Source organism: Oryx dammah, unplaced genomic scaffold (assembly GCF_014754425.2).
Source record: "Oryx dammah isolate SB20612 unplaced genomic scaffold, SCBI_Odam_1.1 HiC_scaffold_5, whole genome shotgun sequence".
Taxonomy (NCBI): domain Eukaryota; kingdom Metazoa; phylum Chordata; class Mammalia; order Artiodactyla; family Bovidae; genus Oryx; species Oryx dammah.
Genome location: NW_024070189.1, coordinates 105,884,919 through 105,908,796, shown reverse-complemented (window position 1 = coordinate 105,908,796; position 23,878 = coordinate 105,884,919). Strand labels below are relative to the sequence as shown.

General features: G+C 43.3%; 1 protein-coding gene and 1 pseudogene across 1 annotated transcript in view; both read right to left on the bottom strand.

The window, feature by feature from the left end:
- MAML1 (mastermind like transcriptional coactivator 1) overlaps nucleotides 1-22,076 on the bottom strand; it is a 59,228-nt gene extending 37,152 nt beyond the window's left edge. The window contains exon 1 of the mRNA XM_040241381.1: nucleotides 21,525-22,076. Within this exon, the coding sequence (XP_040097315.1) occupies nucleotides 21,525-21,845 (321 nt within the window). The 5' untranslated portion in view covers nucleotides 21,846-22,076. The remainder of the gene's footprint in view (nucleotides 1-21,524) is intronic.
- LOC120864957 lies at nucleotides 14,970-15,122 on the bottom strand (annotated as a pseudogene).
- Nucleotides 22,077-23,878: the final 1,802 nt, after the last annotated feature.

The following is a 23,878-nucleotide window of genomic DNA, read 5'->3' as shown; positions in this document are numbered from 1 at the left end:
AGTACCACCAACCCAGCTTTACAACAAATGTTAAAGGGACTTATATAGTCAAGAAATACAAGAGAAGGAAAAAGATCTACAAAATCAACCCCAAACAATTAAGAAAATGGCAATAGTAACATATATATCAATAATTACTTTAAATGTAAATGGATTAAATGCTCCAACCAAAAGACAGACTGGCTGAATGGATACAAAAACAAGACCCATATATAAGCTGTCGACAAGAAACCCACTTCAGACCTAAAGACACATATAGACTGAAAGTGAAAAGATGGAAAAATGTATTCCATGCAAATGGGAAGCAAAAGAAATCTAAGCAGCCATCCTCATATCAGACAAAATAGACCTTAAAATAAAGAAGATTACAAGAGATAAAGAAGGACACTACATAATGACCAAAGGATCGATCCAAGAGGAAGACATACAATTGTAACTATCTATGCACCCAACACAGGAGCACCTCAATACATAAGACAAACACTAACAGAGATAAAGGGAGAAACTGACAGTAACACAATAATAGTAGGAGACTTTAACACCCCACTCACACCTATGGACAGATCATCAAAACAGAAAACTAATAAGGAAATGCAAGTCTTAAAAGATACATTAGATGAGATGGATCTCATTGATATCTTCAGGACATTCCATCCAAATGCAGACGACACCTTCAAGTGCACATGGAACATTCTTCAGAATAGACCACATCTTGGGTCACAAATCAAACCTCAGTAAATTTAAGAAAACTATAATCATATCAAGCATCTTCTCTGCCCACAACACTATGAGACGAGATATCAATTACAAGAAAATAACTGTAAGAAATACAAACACATGCAGATTAAACAATATGTTTCTAAATAACCAACAGGTTACTGAAGAAATCAAAAGGGAAATAAAAAAATTCAAGAAACAAACGACAATGAAAAACACAACAACTCAAAACCTATGGGACGCAGCAAAAACGGTTCTAAGAGGGAAGTTTATAGCAACACAATCCTGCCTCAAGAAACCAGAAAAACATCAAAAAGACAACCTAACTTTACACCTAAAACAACTGGAAAAAGAAGAACCAAAAAACCCCCAAAATTAGTAGAAGGAAAGAAATCATAAAGATCCGAGCAGAAATAAATGAAAAAGAAACGAAAGAGACAATAGTAAAAAATTAATAAAACTAAAAGCTGGTTCTTTGAGAAGATAAAACTGACAAACCTTCTGCCAGACTCATCAAGAAAAAAAGAGAGAAGAATCAAATCAACAAAATTAGAAATGAAAAAGGAGAGGTTACAACAGACAATGCAGAAATACAAAGGGCTGTAAGAGACCATTGTGAACAACCATATGGCACTAAAATGGATAGCCTGGGAGAAATGGACAGATTCTCAGAAAAGCTCAATGTTCCAAGACTGAACCAGGAAGAAACAGAAATTATGAACAACCCAATTACAAGCACTGAAATTGAAGCTGTGATAAAAAATCTCCGAAAACACAAAAGCCCAAGACGAGATGGCTTCACAAGAGAATTCTATCAAACATTTAGAGAAGAGTTAAGGCCTATCCTTCTAAAACTCTCCAAAAATTGCAGAGGAAGGAACACTTCCAAACTCATTCTATGAGGCCACCATCACCCTGATAAGACAACACAAAAAAACCAGACAAAGACAACACAAAAAAAGAAACCTACAGGCCAATATCACTGGACTAGATACACAGTCGGTAAACAACCTGCCTGTAATGCAGCTCAATCCCTCAGTCTGGAAGATGCCCTGGAGAAGGAGATGGCAATCCACTCCAGTATTCTTGTTAAATGTTAAAGTGCTGTGAAAGTGCTGCACTCAATATGCCGGCAAATCTGGAAAACTCAGCAGTGGCCACAGGACTGGAAAAGGTCACTTTTCATTCCAATACCAAAGAAGGGCAATGCCAAATTGCCCAAACTACCGTTTGAGCATTTGCACTCATCTCACACGCTAGTAAAGAAATGCTCAAAATTCTCCAAGCCAGGCTTCAGCAGTATGTGAACCGTGAACTTCCAGATGTTCAAGCTGGATTTAGAAAAGGCAGAGGAACCAGAGATCAAATTGCCAACACCTGCTGGATCACCGAAAAGGCAAGACAGTTCCAGACAAACATCTACTTCTGCTTTACTGATTATATACCAAAGACTTTGACTCTGTGGATCACAACAAACTGTGGAAAATTCTTCAAGAGACAGGAATACCAGACCACCTTACCACCTTACCTGCCTCCTGAGAAATCTGTATGCAGGTCAAAAAGCAACAGTTAGAACCAGACATGGAACAACAGACTGGTTCCAAATTGGGAAAGGAGTGCATCAAGGCTGTACATTGCCACCCTGCTTATTTAACTTACATGCAGAGTACATCATGCAAAATGCCAGGCTGGATGAAGCACAAGCTAGAATCAAGACTGTCAGGAGAAATATCAATAACTTCACATACACAGATGACACCACCCTTATGGCAGAAAGTGAAGAGGAACTAGAGCCTCTTGATGAAAGTGAAAGAGGAGAGTGAAAAAGTTGGCTTAAAACTCAACATTCAAAAAACTAACATTATGGCATCAGGTCCCATCACTTCATGACAAATAGATGGGGAAACAGTGGAAACAGTGAGAGACTTTATCTTCTTGGGCTCCCAAATCTCTGCAGATGGTGACTGCAGCCATGAAATTAAAAGACGCTTGCTCCTTGGAAGAAAAGCTATGACCAACCTAGACAACATATTAAAAAGCAAAGACATTACTTTTCTGACAAAGGTCCATCTAGTCAAGGCTATGGTTTTTCCAGTAGTCATGTATGGATGTGAGAGTTGGACCATAAAGAAAGCTGAGTACCAAAGAATTGATGCTTTTGAACTGCGGTGTTGGAGAAGACTCTTGAGTCCCTTGGACTGCAAGGAGATCCAGCCAGTCCATCCTAAAGGAAATCAGTCCTGAATATTGGAAAGACTGATGGTGAAGCTGAAATTCCAATACTTTGGCCAACTGATGTGAAGAGCTGACTCATTGGAAAAGACCCCAATGCTGGGAAAGACTGAAGGCAGGAGGAAAAGGGGAAGACAGAGGATGAGATGGTCGGATGGTATCACCGATTTGATGGACATAAGTTTGAGCAAACGCTGGGAGTTGGTGATGAACAGGGAAGCCTGGCATGCTGCAGTCCATGGGGTTGCAAAGAGTCAGACAGGACTAAGCGACTGAACTGAAGTGATGATTTTTGCCTGGAAAATCCCATGGACGGAGGTGCCTGGTGGGCTACAGTCCATGGGGTTGCAAGGATCTGACACGATTTACCAACTAAACCACCAGACAAACTTCAAAGACTTAACAGTCCTCCATGGCTGGTGGCTATGGAGGCACAGCTGGACGGCACAGCTCTAGAAACCAGCGCTGAAGCTGTTTCCAGGACAGCACTAAGACAAGGGAGGACTCCTAAACCTGCTGCCTCTTTCTGCCAGCAGACCCCTTGCTGCACACAAGGCTCCTTCTCACAGCCTGCCTTCCTGTGTCAGGCAAGCTGAACTTCAACACACCAGGCCCTGTAATGACTCTGCACGGGCAGCTACCTGGCTAGGAAGGCTCAACCTTGCCCCTTCTCAGTTTCTCCCAACTTCCTTCTCGTCTCATTCAGAGTATTCAACCAGAATCTACTGAGCGCTTGCCAAGCCAGCCACTGCCTGGGTCTTGGCGATATAGCAGGGAACAAAACAGACAAATCCCTTGCTTTCCTAGAGTCGAAATTTTAATCAACTTGTGCTCCCAAGGAAATAAAGCATAGAAAGGGAGTTTTGTGGGGGCTTATGATTTTTTAAAATCTGCTCAATAAAGGCTTCACTGAGTGCTGAGAATTCTGAACTAGAATCTGGAGAGATGAGTGAGTGAGCAGTGCCATCTCCTGGAAGAGTGATGCAGAGGCCAAGTGGGAGTGTGCCTAGTGGTGGTGATGGGGAGCACGGAGAGATGGTGCCAGACAGGATCGAGGAGGACAGGGAGACAGAGAGAGGGGTCAGGAAGGACAGAGGTACCACACTGCACAGGGTCTGAGGGCTCTGGTTAAAGGCTGGCGAGATGGAAAACCTGTGGCAGGGTCCAGCAGGAGAACAAAATCGTGCTGGCTGCTGGACAGAGATCACAGGAGGAATTGGGAAACAGGAAGAACGGTCAGGAGGCCATGATCCAGGTAAAAGAAACAATGGCCTAGGGGCGGACCAGTGGTAAAGAATCCCTGTGCCAATGCGGGAGACGCGGGTTTAATCCCTGGTCCAGGAAGATCCCACATGCCATGGAGCAACTCAGTTTGTGAGCCACAACTCTGGCCGAGCCCTGAAACCCAAGGGCCGTAACTGCTGAGCCCATGCACCCTAGAGCCCGTGCTCCGCAACACAAGCAGCCACTGCACTGGGAAGCCCACAGGCCGCAACGAGAGAGCAGCCCCTCTCAGTGCAGCTAGAGAAAACCTGAGCACAGCAACAAAGACCCAGCGCAGCCAGGAGTAAGTGAAAATTAAAAAATATAAATATGAAAAGAAATCTCCTAAGGCAGGAACAGTTATCATTTATTAAGTACATATTCTACGCTAGGCAGAGTAACTCTGCAAAGCACTTGTTCTCACCATTTTACACGGAAGGAATCTAAGGCTCAGAAAGGGTAAAGACAGCAAGAGGAAGATGAGCAGTAATTGCAACTCAAAAGCAATGGCAGACGAGTGTGTGTGTGGAATGACCACGGAGCGACAGAGCTCACATCATAATAACCCTGCTTATGTCTAGAAGACACAACAGAGACACTGGGAAACGAGCCGCAAACTCCCACCTGCAGCTTCACAGCTCCCTGCTATAGGCTGGGGCTGCACAGGTACAGAACACGCACGCATTCCTAACTCTCCACAGAACAGACTGCACACATGCTCAAGCGACATCTCAGGATCCAACCTATGACTAGACTTTCTAATAAAATATTTAGGACAACAGTGTAAAAGGCTATACTCTTTTTCTGTGGTTTTCCACACATTTGTCAGCCGGACTCTATGCCAGTGCTCTAGGTGTCTCTTGAGATGTGCGATCACATAAGACATTCCATCTCTTCATCTCTAGGGGACCTGTCTGGTTTTCCTCTGACAACCTCTTATGCAGACTGACTACTGTCATTGTGAGGCCCCTCTTCACTGCGGCCTCACACACTGGCTCTCCACGGAGTCGAGCATACCGAACCGTGGAGCTACAGCGCTGGTTCTCCTGGGTCTGCAGCTTGGCAGCTGCAGACCTTGGAACTTGTCTGCCTCTGTCACTGTGTGAGCCAATTCATTACAATAAAGCCAGTCAATACCCCTTCCCTGCCCCCATGTATATGTCTCCTAATGGCACTGTTTCTCTGGAGAACCCTAATAACGGAGTCAAGGCTTTTACGATTTGACATGTTTACATCTCCAGGATTTTTGCTCAAAACATTCTTCTTCTATTACATTTTTCCTTTGCAATTAAAATCTTTTTGTTGTGAAAGATATCACAATATGTGCATATATGAAGAGTAATAATAAAATGAACACTGAGTATCAACTGCTCAAGTTAAGAAAAGAGAGTCCAGCACTTTAGAATGCTGGCACTCAAAGTATTGTCCCACAGAAGAATGAGCGTCACCTGGAAGGTTTAAAAACTGCTGAATCCCAGCTTCCTCCTCTGCCTCAGAATCTGCGTTTTAACAGGATCTCCAAGGGACTCATATGCACATTAAGTCAGAGTTCTCCTTAGAAGCCCGTTTCTCTTCTCTTCAACACTTGCCACAAATAATAAATACCGATTTTGTGTTGATCGCTTTTAATAATAGTTCTACCACCCTCATGTAATCTATCCCCAAGCCACATAGCACCTCGTCTTGGAAATGGAAGGCCAGTGACCACCAGCCGTGCAAGGAGAGGGCAGCGCTGATCTCACTGGACGGAGGCTCCAGAAGGAGGGGAGCAGAGCAGTCTCAGGCCATGGGCTGACTTCCGCTTCCACGGACGTTGACAAGGCCCCCTCTGAGGAAGATGCAAGCAAGGTCACAAGTCAGTCCTGGGAAACACAGGGCTTTCCACAGTTGGGAGCCTGGCAAGACAAGCGGCGTGCGGGCCAGGCACTGGACATGCAGCAGAAGTTTGGTCTGTGAGCGTGGGCTGACCTGCACTTCGGCCTCTGAGGCCAATGTGGCTTAACCCTGCTCTCAGGGAAAAGTTGAAAACTTCCCTGAGTGTCCTCGGCAAAGCTTGGAAAGAAGACACGATCAAGGTGAGCCAGGCAGCGATGAGGGTCCGGGCCAGGCTCCCTCGGCATTCTGTCCTCAGCACGGAGCTGGGGGTCTGGGTGCTGACGCTGCAGCCGCGGGCTCAGCGGCCTGTCACATCTGAAGCAGAGCTATCCTGCTGGCGTCACTCTTCTTCCTCCAAGTGAAACCCTGCCACTCTCTTCTGTTGGATCTCTTATTTTCTGCGTCTCATGCTTTACTCTTCCTTGATTTATTCTTTCAATTTTGATGGAGTATTTCTTACAGTAACTTAAGAAAAGGTATGTGACAGTTACATTTTTTAAATCTCTGACTTCTGAAAATGACTATTCTATATCATTCTTGCTGTATACTTTGGCTAGCTGTATCATTCTCGGTTGGTAGTCGTTCCACTTCAGAATTTCAGCACTGTTCTATTGCCTTCTTGATGCCTATGTTGCTGCCAAGAAGTCCAAAGATACCTTTGATTCTTGAGATGTGAGCTGGTACCCTCCCCAGGCTGGAAGTCTGTCCTCTTTAAACTCAGTGTTGAGAAACTATGACTGCCACGGGTCTGTTTGCTTCCCCAGTGCTGAGCACAATGTGCCCCTTTACTCTGGCAGCTCACGCCCTTAAATTCTCAAGTTAAATCATGTCTTTCTTCCAGTCATTTCTATTTTTCTGATGTTCAATCTCCTACAGTCGTCCTCAAATTTTCTTCTCTATTTTTAGCTTTTTCTCTCTTTTTTTCTTTACATTTTGGGAAAATTACTCATACTTCATATGTATAATTCACACATACATTTCACATTTTATAATATTTCTCAGCTTTTGTTTTCTGAATTAAAAAAAAAATTTACGGTTTCATAACATCTCATTGGCCAAAGTAATTCCTAAGTCCAAGCTCCGAATTCAGGAATGGGATGTATACTCTGCCTGTTCTGAAGCTGTGGCAACGCTGCAGGTGCGTAATACGACCCGAGGAATGAAAAACCGAAGCCAGACATGTAAGCTGTCCCCACACAACTAAGGGGTGTGTCACGCTCCCATCAGGAAGAGAGACTCACTTTAGCAGCGATGAGGGAGGGAAGTCACGGGAGAGGTGGAAGAGGGAGGGTGTCTGCAGACACAAAAGACACACAGGTAAGCACGCCCCGAGTGCTGCGTGGGGCTCACCCCCGGTGGATGGGCCGTCTCACTGGAGGAAGCCCTTCACACCTTCTCTCTGGCAGCTCTGGATTCCCTGCATCACTACTCTTCCGTTTTGGGACCACTGTTAAGTAAAATGAGAGTCAGATGAACACGTGCACTTAAATACCAGGACCATCAATCTGACAACCCAGATGGCTAACTGACTACAGGGTGTGTCTATACACAGCATAGGTATGTGAGGCAAAGGGATGATTCACACCCCCAGGCAGACAGAGCGAGACAGCACAAGATTTCACACACTGCTCAGAATGGCACATGACTGAAAACTTATGACTTATTTCTAGAATTTTCCATTTAATATTTTCAGACAACAGTTGACCTCAGGTAACTCAGTCGAAAGCAAAAGTGGAGTTAGGTAGGGACCACTGTAATTCTGATATACATGACCCTCTGCCACAGAGTATCTTTGAAAAATCATTGTTCTACACTAAATAACATATTAACCAATTTGTTTCTAAAAAAACATCTAATTTTTATGAAACTCTTTCTCATGCAGGATCTCATCTGCAGAAGCCAAAAGGCACAGTAGAAGGATACAGAGTTTTGGTACTGGAGTTTGGTCTGAATTTCTGGTCCTACCACTGAGCTGGCAATCTTGGCAAGTTAATCTATGAGTCTTAAGCTTCCTGACACATAAAACTGGATATAATATCTATCCTATGAGACTCCTACGAGGACTAAATGACAATAAGTTTAAAAGAGTCTCGTTCTTTCAAAGTTCTCTTGACATGACCAGCTAGGTCACCTGTATCAGAGCAGACCTGATTGGATGCCATGATGCCAAAGCAGGCACCTTCTGTATAAGCAGCGGAGGTGGCTGAGGGCGGAGCCCCGAGACAGAGGCCCCTTACACAGCAGACCATCTCCAGCCAGTCTTCCGGCTTCAGTAGTGGAAAGGCCGTGGTATCATTAGCCAATCAGCAACACTCAGAGACTCTGCTTTCCCAATGAGGGAGAAGATGGTTTGTGGTCTTCTGGTTTTAAAAAGATCATCCAAATTTTCCTCCCCTGAACCACCCACATCCATGCCTTGGAGCCAGACTGTGCTAGACTGAAGTAAAATTTTTCTACTTAGTTTACTATTTTTGGTCTCTTAGAGCATTTCCTTAATACCTTTGAAAGGTAAAAAAGTTGGAGCAGAAAGTAAGCACCATGCCTAAAATCACGCAATTTGTTGTTGTTCAGTTGCTACGTCATCTCTGACTCTTTGCCACTCCACGGGCTGCCGCACACCACGCTCCCCTGTCCTTCACTAACTCCTGGAGTTTGCTCAAACTCCTGTCCATTGAGTCAGTGATGCCATCCGACCATCTCATTTCTCTGTCTCTCCCTTCTCCTCCGGCCCTCAATCTTTCCCAGTATCAGGGTCTTTCTCAGTAAGTTGGCTCTTTGCATCAGGTGGCCAAAGCATTGAAGCTTCAGCATCAGTCTGTCCAATGAATATTGAAGACTGATTTCCTTTAGGACTGACTGGTTTGATCTCCTTGCTGTGCAAGAGCCTCTCAAGAGTCTTCGCTAGTACCACAATTATCACTGCTTTGGCGCTTATAATACTTATGGTCCAACTCTCACATCCACAAAAGACTGCTGGAAACTCACAGCTTTGACTATACTGACTTCTGCTGGCAAAGTGACGTCTCTGCTTTTTAACATTCTGTCTAGTTTGTCATAGCTTTCCTTCCATGGAACAAGTGGTGGTGTTTTTTTTTAATTTCATGGCTGCAGTCAGTGTCTGCAATGATTTTGGAATCCAAGAAAAGAAAATCTGTCACTGTTTCCACTTTTTCCCCATCTATTTACCATGCAGTGATGGGACCAGCTGCCATGATATTAGTTTTTTGAATGCTGAGTTTTAAGCCATCTTTTTCACTCTCCTCTTTCACCTCATCAAGAGGCTCTTTCATTCCTCTTTACTTTCTGCCATTATATTGATATCATCTGCATATCTGAGGTTGCTGATATTTCTCCTGGCAATCTTGATTCCACCTTGTAATTCATTCAGCCCAGATTTTGCACAATATACTCTGCACAGAAGTTAAATAAGCAGGGTGACAATATACACACTTGATGAACTCCTTTCTCAATTTTGAACCAGCCTGCTGTTCTTCGGCCAGTTCTAATTGCTGCTTCTTGATCCGCATACAGGTTTCTCAGGAGACAGGTCAGGTGGTCTGGTATTCCCATCTCTTTAAGAATTTCCCACAGTTTGTTATGACCCACATAGTTAAATGCTTTAGCAAAGTCAATGAAGCAGAAGTAGATGTTTTTCTGGAATTCCTTTGCTTTTTCTATGATCCAACAGATGTTGGCAATTTGATCTCTGGTTCCTCTGCCTTTTCTAAATACAGCTTGTACATCTGGAATTTCTCAGTTCAGGTACTGCTGAAGCCTAGCTTGAAGGATTTTGAGCATTACCTTGCTGGCATGTGAAATGAGCACAATTGTATGGTAGCTTGAACAGTCTTTGGCATTGCCCTTCTTTGGGATTGGAATGAAAACTGACCTTTTCCAGTCCTGTGGCCACTGCTTGAGTTTTCCAAATTTGCTGTTCATGTTGACTGTAGCACTTTAACTATCCCAAAGAAAAGTGCAAGAAAGCAAAACGCGTGTCTGAGAAGGCCTTTTGGGAACTGAAATAGCTCAGCTGGAATTCCATCATCTCTGCTACCTTTGTTTGTATAGTAATGCTACCTAAGGCCTACTTAACTTTACACTCCAGGATGTCCAGCGCTAGTTGAGTGACCACACCATCATGGTTATCCAGCTCCTTAAGATCTTTTTTGTACAGTTCTTCTGTGTATTCTTGCCACCTTTTCTTAATCTCTTCTGCTTCTGTTAGGTCTTTGCCATTTCTGTCCTTTATTGTGCCCATCCTTGCATGGTATGTTCCTTCAGTATCTCCCATTTTCTTGACATGATCTCTAGTCTTTCTCATTCTATTGTTTTCCTCTATTTCTTTGCACTGGTCACATAAGGCTTTCTTATCTCGCCTTTCTGTTCTCTGGAACTCTACATTCAGTTGTGTATTACTTCTCCTTTCTCCTCTCTTCTTTTCTCAGCTATTTGTAAGGCCTTCTCAGACAACCATTTTGCCTTCTTGCACTTTTCTTTGGGATGGTTTCAGTCACCGCCTCCTGTACAGTGTTACTTACCTCTGTCCATAGTTCTTCAGGCACTCTATCAGATCTAATCTCTTGAATCTATTTGTCACTTCCACTAAATAATCATAAGGGATTTCATTTAGGTCATACCTGAATGGCCTACTGGTTTTCCCTACTTACTTCAATTTAAGTCTGAATTTGGCAGTAAGAAGTTCATGATCTGAGCTACAGTCAGCTTCAAGTCTTGTTTTTGCTGACTGTATAGAGCTTCTCCATCTCTGGCTGCAAATAATATAATCAATCTGATTTCAGTATTGACCATGGGGTGATGTCCATGAATAGAGCTGTCTCTTGTGTTGTTGGAAGAAGGTGTTTCCTATGACCAGTGAGTTCTCTTGGCAAAATTCTGTGAGCCTTTGCCCTGCTTCATTTTGTACTCCAAGGCCAAACGTGCCTATTACTTCAGGTAACTCTTGACTTCCTACTTTTGCATTCTAATCTCCTATGATGAAAAGGATGTCTTTTTTGGGTGTTCTGTAAGGTCTATAGATAGCATATTCAAAAGCAGAGACATTACTTTGCCAACAAAGGTCCGTCTAGTCAAGGCTATGGTTTTTCCAGTCATCATGTATGGATGTGAGAGTTGGACTGTGAAGAAAGCTGAGTGCCAAAGAATTGATGCTTTGTGAACTGTGGTGTTGGAGAAGACTCTTGAGAGTCCCTTGGACTGCAAGAAGATCCAACCAGTCCATTCTAAAGGAGATCAGTCCTGGGTGTTCTTTTGAAAGGAATGATGCTAAAACTGAAACTCCGAGGGATTGGGGGCAGGAGGAGAAGGGGATGACAGAGAGATGGCTGGATGGCATCACTGACTCGATGACGTGAGTTTGAGTGAACTCCAGGAGTTGGTGATGGACAAGGACACCTGGCGTGCTGTGATTCATGGGGTCGCAAAGAGTCGGACACAACTGAGCGACTGAACTGAACTGAACTGATAAGGTCTATAGGTCTTATAGCTCTGTAAGGTCTAATAGGTCTTCACAGAACCCTTTCAACTTCAGCTTCTTTGGCATTAGTGGTTGGGGATGGATAACTGTGATGTTGAATGGTTTGCCTTGCAAACAAACCAAGATTATTTTGTTGTTTTTGAGATTGCACCCAACTACTGCATTTTGGACTCTTTTGTTGATTATGAGGACTACTCCATTTCTTCTAAGGGATTCCTGCCCACAGTAGTAGATATACTGGCCACCTGAATTAAATTTGTCTGTTCTCGTCCATTTTAGTTCACTGATTCCTAAAATGCTGATGTTCATTCTTGCCATCTCCTGCTTGACCATGTCCAATTTTACCTCGATTCATGGACCTAACATTCTAGGTTCCTATGCAATACTGTTCTTTACAGCGTTAGCTGTCACAAGATTACTTTAGGCCAAAATTTTCACTGCATGCAGGTTTTTTGACTCCTGGCCCATAAACAGCTTTATCTCGCCTGCATGCATTGTGCTCATCAGCAGCATCAACCTTTATTTTTGTTTAGATTAACAGACTTTATTCATATATGGTAATAAAGATACTATATAGGACTACAGATATATACATATGAGGTTCTTCCTTGTACTATATTTAGGCAGAAAATCACAGCATCTATCATATCTTTCTTTGTTAGTGTTTATAACACTTTAAAATGACTCTGGTCTTTCTAGCACCATTGACAAGCCTTATTCTTTCTCTCGGCTGCACCAGGCCTTCGTTGTGGCGTGAAGGCTCTTAGCTGGAGCTGCGGGATCCAGTCCACCTGCCTGTCCAGTGGTTAGGACTCCACACGCCCAATGCAGGAGGCTCAGGTTCATCCCCGGCCAAAGAGCTAAGACCCCACATGCCACATGGCGTGGTCAATAAAAGAATACATAAAACCCTTATAACTGCTAAAAATTTTCCAGCCATATGACTTGGAAAATTACAGTTTTTGTCTTGTAGATAACTTTTTAAATACCGTGGTCACAAATGAACCTATCTATGAAATGAAAATAGAATCAGGGACACAGACAATAGACTGGTGGTTCCCAAGGCAGTGAGGAACGGGAGAGGGCTGGACTGGGAGTTTGGGATTAGCAGATGCAAACCGGTAACACACAGCATGGATAAACAGGGTCCTACTATATAGCACAGGTAGCTGCATTCTATATCCTGTGATAAACCATAATGGAAAAGAATATGAAAAAGTGTGTGTATGTAAAACTGAGTCACCTTGCTTTACAGCAACAAGTAATGCAACACTGCAATTCAAGTATAGTTAAAAAAAAAAAGGTGGTCAAAACCCCTTATCATAGAAGTTTCCATCTTGAGCTCTTTTATGTGCACAGTACAGTGTTACCTGTGTGCACACTGCTATGCAACAAATCTCTAGTGCGCTTCATCTTGCAAAACGGAACCTGTGCATCCATTCAGTTCTTCTCCCCTTCCCTCCAGCCCCTGGCAACTGCCATTTTATACTTTCTAAGAGTTCAACTGTTTTAGATATCTCAGATAAACGGAATCAGGCAGTGTCTGTCTTCCAGAAACTGGTTTATTTCATTTAGCACAATGTCCCTAAGATTCATCCGTTTCAACATATGCCAAGGGTTCCCCCCTTTTTTTTAAGGCTGAATAACAGTCCACTGGATGTATTCATCACATTCTCTTCATCCATTCATCTGCTGATGGAAACCTAAGGCTGCTTCCACCTCTCGGCTATTGTGAACAAGGCCACAGTGAACGCGGCGGTGTCAATCAGGGTCTACTGTCACCTCTGTTAGGCCCAGCTCTGAAATGACTCCCGCCTAAAAACATACAGCTTCTGACTTCTAATTCACAGCTCCTTCCACAACACCATTAACATTTATTCAGCAGATGCTTGCTGCCTGCCAAATATGTAGCAGGTATGTGCTACGTTATTGGCCTTGCTCTCAGGTTGCTCACAGTCTAATGGAGAGCAGCAAGCACACCAATTACAGTACAGTGAGGTTGTTCTGGCAGAGGTTAAGCACCCAGCCCGGCTAGAGAAAGGACTCAGAGAAGACGTCCTAGAGGAGATGACACGCGAGCAGAGTTCTGAATGGTGAGCAAGTGTCAGGCGCTATGGCACTGAGGAAGGGCATACACGTGAAGACATCTGGAGAAATCAGGCTATTCTACAAGACCTGCATCCAAAGCATTTTAGGGATCTTGGAGTGCTGGATACGGGCTTCATTCCCATGGTGCCAATTGCTGTAACGCCTCAATGACAGGCTGCTCCACCAGGCCAGCAATGCCGATGCTACTCCAAAGTTCACTGAATACCACAGTGTCGTACACTGCTCTGCTAGGCACAGTCGTTCTTCACTAACTTAAGGGCCTTGAGTACTTAACTTGCCAAAGTTTAGCCTGTGAGTTGGGACGCTCTGAATTAGACTGGACAGAGTGGGCAGCCAGAGTGCTGATATTTTTCATCATAGAAACATCATTCTTCCATCCTCAACTCACCAATAACATACAGCGCTTCTAAGGAATGGTTAATGTAAGACACAGGCAGGCAATGCCCAGCAACTGCTGGGACAGCACAACTCATGGCAAGGCTCCGCACTGCTCAGCTCTCTCCCTCAGAGTTCAGAAGTGAGACGGCACTCATGGGATGTACAGTATTATGTGCATTTGAAAAACGAAGTCAGACCTTTTCTGACAGAAAGCTGATTAACTGGACAATGAGACTGATTTTGCCAACTGGGTTACCTGGTAGACACTGTGCAAACTAAACAAGCTACAGTCCCAGTTCTAAGGTTTTGATGAAAACATACCTGAAGTGGATAAAAGTATTTATCAAAAACTACTGGCAAAGGTGCACTGAAGTGAATAATGTTATTTTCCCAATCAATTTTGAGTATATTAGGTTACACAAGGTCCTTCTAAATGAAAGAATAACAGGTATAATAGACAATCAATTGATAAGATTTGGTAAAGCCTCTGTAACATTTTTTAGTGAGAAACTCAATGACTGATGATGAGATTATCCTTCTACAAGTCAGATGGTCTCTAATTTTCTGCTTTCATTAAAATTGGCAGTGTACCTAACCAAGCTGTCATCTAATTAACAAATTAATTTTTGATGATACATGTCACTGTGATTTCAGGCATACAACTCAAATTTCAAAAACTTGAACATTACTAAAATTAAATTTCTTTTCTTTTATGCTTAGGCAAACAAGGATTTCTGGAACTTAAATTTGTAAAGACAAAAAAATAGGAATAGAATTAAAAACTGTCTTTTTGTCAATAAGTAATATTCAGCCACAGTTATGTGAACAAATTTAGGTGGAAAAGCCTCCTCCATCTCACTGAGAGGCAAGTCTAATAAACCTGTAATATTTTTTTCCTTCAGGGGAAAACATGAACACTACCTACTACCACAAATTATGCAGGCGAACTTTCCACGTCTGGGGAATTGCAGGACTCAGCTCATGTGGAGTGTGAAGGACTGACCTGGGAAAACCACCTTGGTGATCACCATTACCGCCCCTGCCAGGTAAGTATAATAAACCTGTACTTTTTTGCATAAGTTATTTATAAAAATTTATAATGCATGTTGTTTGTTGTATGCTAATTTACTATAATAACTTATTAACATATCAAAAATATATAACACATAGAATCTTATAAATGCTACATATATTCTTTTGTATCAATCAACTTTTTTTTTGGCCACACCATGGGGTTTGTGGGATTTTTTCCTCTACCAGGGATTGAACCTGGGTCCTCTGAAGTGAAACAGCAGAGTCCCAATCACTAGACCACCAGGGAATTCCCTATAAATTGACTTTAATAAGAGCAGAAAGGGAATTCACTGCATAGTTTTAATAACCTATAATGAAAAGAGAATCCGAGAAAAAATAGATATATATGTGTGTATGGCTGAATCACTCTGCCATGTGTCTGAAACTAGCACAACACTGTAAATCAACAAAGAAAAAGAAAGGAAAAAAGAAATGCAAGTTTCAAGAGAAAAAATGTCTGGGACTTCCTCGGTGGTCCAGTGGTTAAGAATCCACCTGCCAATGCAGGGGACACAGGTTTGATCCCTTGTCCGGGAAGATCCCACATGTCTCAGAGCCCTTGGGCCCACGCACCATAACTATTGAGCCTGCTCACCCTGGCCTGTGCTCCACAGCGAGAAGCCACCGCAGTGGGGGGAGCCTGCACACCACCACTAGAGAAAGCCCACGTGCAGCCAGAAAGACCCAGTGCAGCCAAGAAAAATCAACTAAGGGAAAAATAAAATTTCTGTCATAGAAAAGCATTCTTTAAGTGGCTGACAAAAGCACACCACTAAAGTTTTCAGATTCCACTAGACATTTTTAAAAAGTGATGTAATCATTTTATTTTAAAATGTTAACATTTATGATTCTCTGGAAGTTATATCCTCTGCCACTATAAATAGCATTTTTGCCCTTTACTCTTTTTAAAACAGCTGATTCACATTAAACATACGTAGTACTTCATGTGTTACATAAATGTTCTTAGTTCATATATTTCATTTAAACTGAGTTATGGTAATTTAGTATACTACTGATCAACACGACAAACCCATTGTAATTCTGATAAGCTTAAAATGCCAACAAAAATCTGTCAAGGAGGTTCACAATGTTTCAGAATTATTTAGTCCAAACACCTAGTATCAAACATAAAGCTTTTGGTGATACGACCCCTACCTTTCCAGTTTCATCTTCCAGTCTCTGGCACTTAAAGTCTTAAATTCAAAGAATTAGTCACTGTCCCAGTTTTGTGCTTTTGCTTAGTTTTCCAAAAGGATCAAAATCCTATTAGATGTTCCCTGCTCTTATGAGCGCAAGCCCACATGCATATCAGGCTATTAAATGTTTGGAAACCTCCTAAATAAACTGTTTCAACTTGTTTATTCCAGTATCACCCAAATCTGTGCAACTCTAGAACTCTTTTAATAGCCCATGAAATTAGTGCTTCATGTAACACCCTTTGGGAAAACATCTGGCAAAATATTAAGACCCACTTTAAAAGTCTGTAACACTTTGCAAACTTCACCCACGGGGCATCCCTTTCCTAGTATTCCCATAGATTTTACAGCCTTCAACAGGGCTTTGCAATGACTACATGACATAGGTCTGGCACCACAATTCCTGGTTCCCAGCAGGAGTTCAATGTTGGGTGAACAAATGACCAACTTAAAGATGGAAATAGGGACTACCCTGATGATACAGTGGTTAAGACTCCGTGCTCCCAATGCATGGGTTCCATCACTGGTTGCGGAACTAAGATCTCACATGGTGCAGGACACAGCCAAAACAAAAAGATGGAAATGAAGAAAAGGGCTGGAGAATTCCCAAGCTCCTCCTTTGGTTGACTGGACAAGGGAAAAGACTCTGAAGAAATCTAAGACGGGCAAGAAAAGCGGAGAGTCCCTTTTGGATAACGTGGGAATCTAAGTGGAAATGTGCAGCACACAGCTGCATTTGACCCTGGGTAGAGAGGTGAAGAATCCATTACAGGTGAGAGACGCATGAAAGAATCAATGGCATTAACCCTGGAAGAGAAAATTGAGTGGAAAAAACTAGGGAACATGAATATTTTAAAAGTGTCCAAAGAACATTTCTCAAGCCAAAAAACTTGGAATTCCCTTCAACTCCTTCCATTTTGTCCATCACCACCCTCTGTCCCCTCTGCCTTCAGAAGCTATCCAGAATTCAACTCTTCTCCATCTGCACTACCACAAACAGTTCCAGCCTAGACCACTGCAAAAGCCTGAACTGCATCCATTCATGCTCAGACCAATCCCAGATACCCGCCATCCAGCATCAGAATGGCCTTTAAAAACTGTTAGATCATGTGATGTTTTTTCTTCAAATCCTGCACTTGATCTGACCCTCGCTTGCCCAGCTCTCACACCAGCTGACTGCCTGCTACTCTGCCCATACTGTCCCTCCTTTCTGTCCTTCACGCAAGCTCAGTAGGTTCTTGCCTCAGAAACTTTCTGGTGGTAGTTCTAACTGGAATGTTCTTTTCTGAAACTTTCAGCTGACTCATAACCTCCTGTCATTCAGCCCAAATTAAGACAGAGCTGCTACTATCATATCTAAAACTGCTACTATAAATCACTCAGTATCACATCACTTTACATTTTTTCTTAGCATTTATTATAACTTAAAGTTAGTTTTAAAAATTACTGATCTCTCTCCATGAGAGCAGAGTTTCAATCTGTCTTGTTCACTGCTGTATACCTAGCAACCAAAAAATGTTCTGACCTACAGTGGGCACGCAAATATTTTTTGTATGAATTAATAAAGGAAAGCAGGAGGAAAAGTCAGAAAGCTGGAAAGAAAATCAGAAGAGAGTAGAAGCTAACAGAAGAGTCTTAGGAAGGAGGAAGTCAAAAAGAATGATGACTAAGAAGCCACTGCGTTTGGCAAGTCCATCTTTGGTGTCCTTTAAGGGGGCAGCTTCGGAAAAGTAGAAGAGGCAGAAGGCAGATTACAATGGGGAAATGAACAAATGGGAAGTGCGGCGGAAAGGGCAAAGGGAAGGAAGGAGCTAGGACACTATTTTGAGGGTGAGAAAAGACAAAAGAAAGGAGAATATCTGTTCATGTTTCAAGCTAAAGGCAAGGACCCAGTGGAAAGGGGAATACTGATAAAAAAGGAAAGATGCTAGGACAAGGTCATGAATGTTAATAGGAAGAAATGCAATCCTAAAGCCACATTACTCATCTTTTCTCTAAAATTATCCCACAATGTCTGTTTCATGTTCAGAAATACCTACTCTCTGAAAATAATTTATTTATATAATTCTTACACAGGCTCAGTCTACAAAATAATTATTAAAATTCTGCACATCTTTAACTCTTAGAAGGTACGTGTTGGGGTAGAGAGGTGTGCAGTATCCTCACAGATGGTTCAGAGAACAGAACTTTCAGAGAGAAAGAAAGGTAGAGAGGAGAGAAAGAGTATGTGTGACACGATAAAGCAAATAAGGAACGATGACAATAATGGGCAGAATCTAAGTAAAGGTAAGCAGACGGTCTTTGCACTACTTGTTTAGTTACGTATAGATAAAAGTTAAAAAGAGAGCGACAAGGACAAGTAATATTTCCTAAACAATCAACGATGTATTAGTAATTCTTTCCTAACAAACAATATAATTTTCTAAACTAAGCAGGAAAGGCAACTTCCATGAATGGCTGACATGGAACTGTCAAATTTCTTGGTAAACTATTACAACTTAAGAAGTAAGCAGCAAAAGTATGACAACGCTGTCTCAGGGGTTCAGGCATAAACCTTTATAACATTTTACCAAAAAAAATGTTCAAGCTATTGTAGAAGGCTATTTTCATGACAAAATTAACGTTTGTATTAAGTGAGTGGTAATTCTCTATTATTTGGCATCCCTAATAAAAAGAAGTCAATCCTGTCACTAGAAAATTACTATTTGGTTTTCAATGAGCACACACAGTACAAAGAAAACCTAATAAGGTCATTCCTTGACAACTAGAGTAGAAAAAGTCTGAAGCACAGTTTCTGATTCATCTGTAACCGTATCTACCGTAAATAGATATTGGTCACGATTTTGCTGTAATGGAATATCCTAAGAAGCGGGAAAAAATAAGCAGAGAGTGAACTCTACTAGTAAATTTGATTTGATCCATTTTCATTTGTACAAACGGTTTGCTGATGGTAACTTTGCTAGGAAATGGATGCCTAAGAGTACTACAGGACTTTTGGAAAAAATAAGAATAATATTCCTTATGTAAGGAGTATTGGGCTTCCCTGGTGGCTCAGCTGGTAAAGAATTCACCTGCAATGTGAGAGACCTGGGTTCGATCCCTGGGTTGGGAAGATCGCTTGGAGAAGGGAAAGGCTACCTACTCCAGTATTCTGGCCTGGAGAATGCTATGGACTGTACAGTCCATGAAGTCGCAAAGAGCCGGAAACAACTTTCACTACGGAATATTAATTAGATCAAATACATATACAGAATTGTCAAAAATAATAATCACTTTCTCCCCTCCATCTCTCTGGGCAAAGCTGCGCTTTCTCTCAAGGCCAAGAGGCAAGAACTCTCCCCCTCTCTGAACTGAAGAAGCCACTAAAATGCGTTCTACTAAACACTCATCTTCCATTCCTAAAACTTCACTCCAGAGCCCAAGCGCTCACCTAGAATCCTGTGGAGACTGGCGTTAACAGGGTCCCTCTTCCTAGCAGGGAGGCAGTAGAGCAATTCTATTCTAAAGTTTAACTCACGAAACCCATGGGTCAAGGTTTAATGTGATAAGACACCAACATAACAGGACACACCTGATCACCCAAAGGAGTGACTAACAGGCCAGGCTCAAGTTCTAACACACTCAGAACTCACTTCTCTTCAAACAGCATGTCCAGCTTCTCTCTAGTAGTTTAGGGCTAAAAATATCATAGAGGATCTAAATTCTTAACTCTCCTTAAACAAACTGAATCACTAATAATATATATTCTAGCGGGTGTTCAAGGCAATTATTTGTGTGTAAAACAGATTTTTTTTTTAATGGGCTTTCACTATTTACTTAAATGGAATGACCACCCCAAACCTGAAGTCTTTCCTTTGAGCTGCACCCCTCCCTGTCTCCTAGGGCTTACAGTGTCTAGTTTTCAAGACACTTCTAAGGTAGCATGCAAGGATGTGCTTAAAATATTCAAAATAGCACAGACAATGCATTTCTTTAATGTTCTGACAAAGGAGATTCTAATTGCTGTGGAGCAGGATAAAAACTGGTTTTAAAGAGGAAGATGAACTGGACCTCAAGGATGTCAGGATTCTGAGAGGTGACGAGGTGGGTCTTACAGTCAGCCTTTCCATTTATGAAGTACTTTCACCTGGACACTCATTTCTTTTGAATCTTATAAGAATCCCAGAGGAAGTCAAACACATCTTCAATTTACAGAGAAGAAAAGTGAGGATGAGAAATCCTGACTATAGAAGAATTGATAACAATAAGCAATGAGATGTCCAGCAGTCCAGACTGATGTGGGAGAGAATAAGAAAAATAATACAAACTGGGCATAGGGCCTGTGAGGGTCATAGCATTTAAAGGGTTAGAGACTAAATACCCGAATACTAATTAGGGAAGAGTACTGCCAACAGCCCGGTGAGACCTAATAAAGGCGTGAATTATAAAAATACACATAAATTAAATTGGTAGTATTTGTTCTAAACTTTAAATTACCGAGAAAACAATAGCAACGAACCTTATACGTAGTTTCAGGAAGGAAAACCTCTAACCAACAAACTTCCCTAGCACTACTGAGAGCCCAAGACGGTGTAATAATTTACCAACAAACTCTAATATCATCAGAGGTTTTAAACAGGCTTCTAATTAAAACTGGGACTGCCAACAATACTGCTGTAATCACAAATTCCAGAGTTGCCTAAACAAAGAATACTTTTGTACATCTCAATGAGCAGCACTATGCCTTTACGAAGATTTCCAAAGATTCTCGACTTTCCATTCAGAACAGTTTCATTTGGTCAACTGAAGTCCGTCTTATTTTCATATTTAAGCCCTGACCCTGCAAAGAGCAAGGACTCAAAGAACAGCTGCAGAATAAATGAAGCCATTATCACAGGCAACTTTAATGCCAGTCTGTTCCAAAACAGAGTTCTCAGAATTTCGAAATCAAGTCTGGAAGAAGACTGCTTCACCGCCCGGTCAGCAGCCTTCCCTGCCGGGGCCTTGCGGTCGGTCCTCGGGATCCTGTTGGCCGAGGCCAGGCCAACAGTGCCATTTCCCGCAGATGACAACCGCTGCGTCCCAGCCATGTTAGCCTCCCCGCGGCGAGACGCGAGGCGCCGCGGGCACTGAGGCAGTCTCACAGGGCCCCGGGCGGCGTCAGGGGCAGCATCTGGAGACCGGGCTGCTCCCCGGGTCCTACTCACCGCGACCGGGAGGCCGTGCTCAGGGCCGTCGGCAGCATCGAGGCGGGGCGCCGCCGCCGGCGCCGGGGCCGGCGCCGGGGCCGGGGCGGGCGGCTGCCGGTGCTTGCCGGCGCGCTTGGCCTTGGCCTGGATGCAGCGCTGGTGAAGGGCGAAGGTGTGCTGGCGCTCGAGCTCCAGGCGCTCGGGCGATACGGCCTCATAGCGGGCCTCGCAGGTGCTGTGGTGGCGCCGGCACAGCTCGATGCGCCGGCGGAGGCGCTCCATGACCGCGCTGTGCCGCGGCGGCGCGAACTCCGCCATGGGGCAGGTAGGCAGCACCATGGGCCGCGGGCTGCACAGGCCAGGCCCGAGGCGGGCCTCTCGGGCCGGCTGCCACTGCACGCCCCGCTCCCCGCCGGCTGCCCGGCTGCCTCACTGCCGCGCCATGGTCCCGCGAGCTGCGGAGCGGGCTCGCGCGCGGCGGGGGGGTCTTCCTCTGGCCCCGCTCGGCCCCACCCGGGCAGGCGCTCGCTGCCCACCTCAGGCCTCGGCCTGTCCCCGCCGGCCCGGCCCCATTGTTTTCCGCGCCGCCGCCGCCGCCATCTTAAAATTGTTTTCGGAGCTCTCGGAAGAGGGCGGGGCTCCGGCAGCCGACCCTGCCGTCACAGCTGATGAACAGACACTGCGGCCAATTAGAGAAGGGAGAGCGGGCCGCCCGAGGGGCGGGGCCGCGCACACTAGAGGCGCGCTGGGCTGTTCCCTTGCGGAGTTTAAAAGGAACTCTCAACTCAGGCGGGGGGAAGCAGCTGGGCGGGCTTCAGCCCTCAACTCTCAGCTGAGAGTGACCGACAGAAGCTGGCTCTAAACGCCGCCTCACGCGAACAGGCCCTTCCGGGTCCGCCGCGGAAAGAGGGGCAGTAGGCGCGGCGCAACCCGCCAGACCCAGATGCTGGTCTGGCACCACAGTGATTCACCATTTTCCTACCGCTTCTTAAATGCGAGTTTGATAAGCTCAACAGTAGCCATACTTTTTCAGTATCATCGGTTTTTCTTCGACCTCACTCCTCACATTCAGCCTCACAGTTGGTAAGAATCGTACTCGAGCTGAAGGTTTCCTCATGCGCTATTCTGAATCGAGTATCAATCTGCCCTTATATGAAAGTATTTCAGAAGTTACACCTACTAAAAGAAAAAATGCCGACATGAGGAAAAGTATATGAAGTCTCCTGCGGGAGGGGGTGGGCACAGAACTGCAAAGGATGACGCTTTAGTAAAAAAAAAAAAAAAAACCACGGGGAGCCTGGCCTGCAAGTTTTACGTTTAAAATTTTACGTGTTAGGTAAAATTAAATCGGACAATTACAGTCTAGTATTATACCTAGTAGGCAACGGAAGTGGGAGGCTAGGGGGAAGAAACAGGAGCAATCAGAGACAGTCTGTTGGGTCAAGAGAAACTACGGTGCCGATACCTGTTGGCAACCTAACTGCTGAAGAGAAACAGGCGGTGCCAAAAGGCTACAAAATGAGACACCATCGACAGCTCAAACATCTGGTACAGTAACTTCTTACTAGGCCAATGAAAATGTTTTAAAAGCAGAAGAAAAAATCGAGTCTTTATTCAAATAGTACTTGTTTTTATACAAATGCAGTAAAAAAAATACAAGTGACCCACCAAAAGCAAAAGTGCGTAGGGCTCATGAACACCGTAACAGTCCTGCTTTTACCATTCTTCAAACATAAATTTTACACCAGAATTAAAGTTCCTTTCTAATGGGAAAGATAATTGTAACAAGGAGCACTACATTTTGTGTACTCTTCAGAAAGCAATTCAAAAGCCTATTTAAAACTACATAAAAAAAGTTTTGACCTAATGTCCTAAAATATACCTAAACAGGAATATAAAAGATGGAGTCTGATTCCAGAAGTCATTTATTTTTGAATAAAAATTTTTAAGTTAAATGGTTTCCATAATCTACAAGAATATTATCTACAAATCACCCCTCTTCTGAGCTGCTTGCTAGTCATCCTATACAACTGAAACTACTGAACCCCAATCCAACAGGAAAAAGATGCAAAGCCTACTTTGAATTATATTCACCTTCATGTGGTAAGATGAAGTAATAACTATTTCACTGTTCATAATAAGTTGCTGTGTATTAGCAAACTTTCATGTAGTAGCCAATTAATGGAAGATTAACCCACTCCTGAAACAGTAAAACAAATTAAAGGTTATTTGTGAAGTTCAGTCAAAAGCAGATGCTTAACACAGGGCTTTAATGTAACACCATTTAGTAATGCCAACAATCTGAGAAAAGTGGAGTGTGTTATGGATAAGAGAAATTGAGGAACACATCTGATGCAGTGGGCATTTTATAT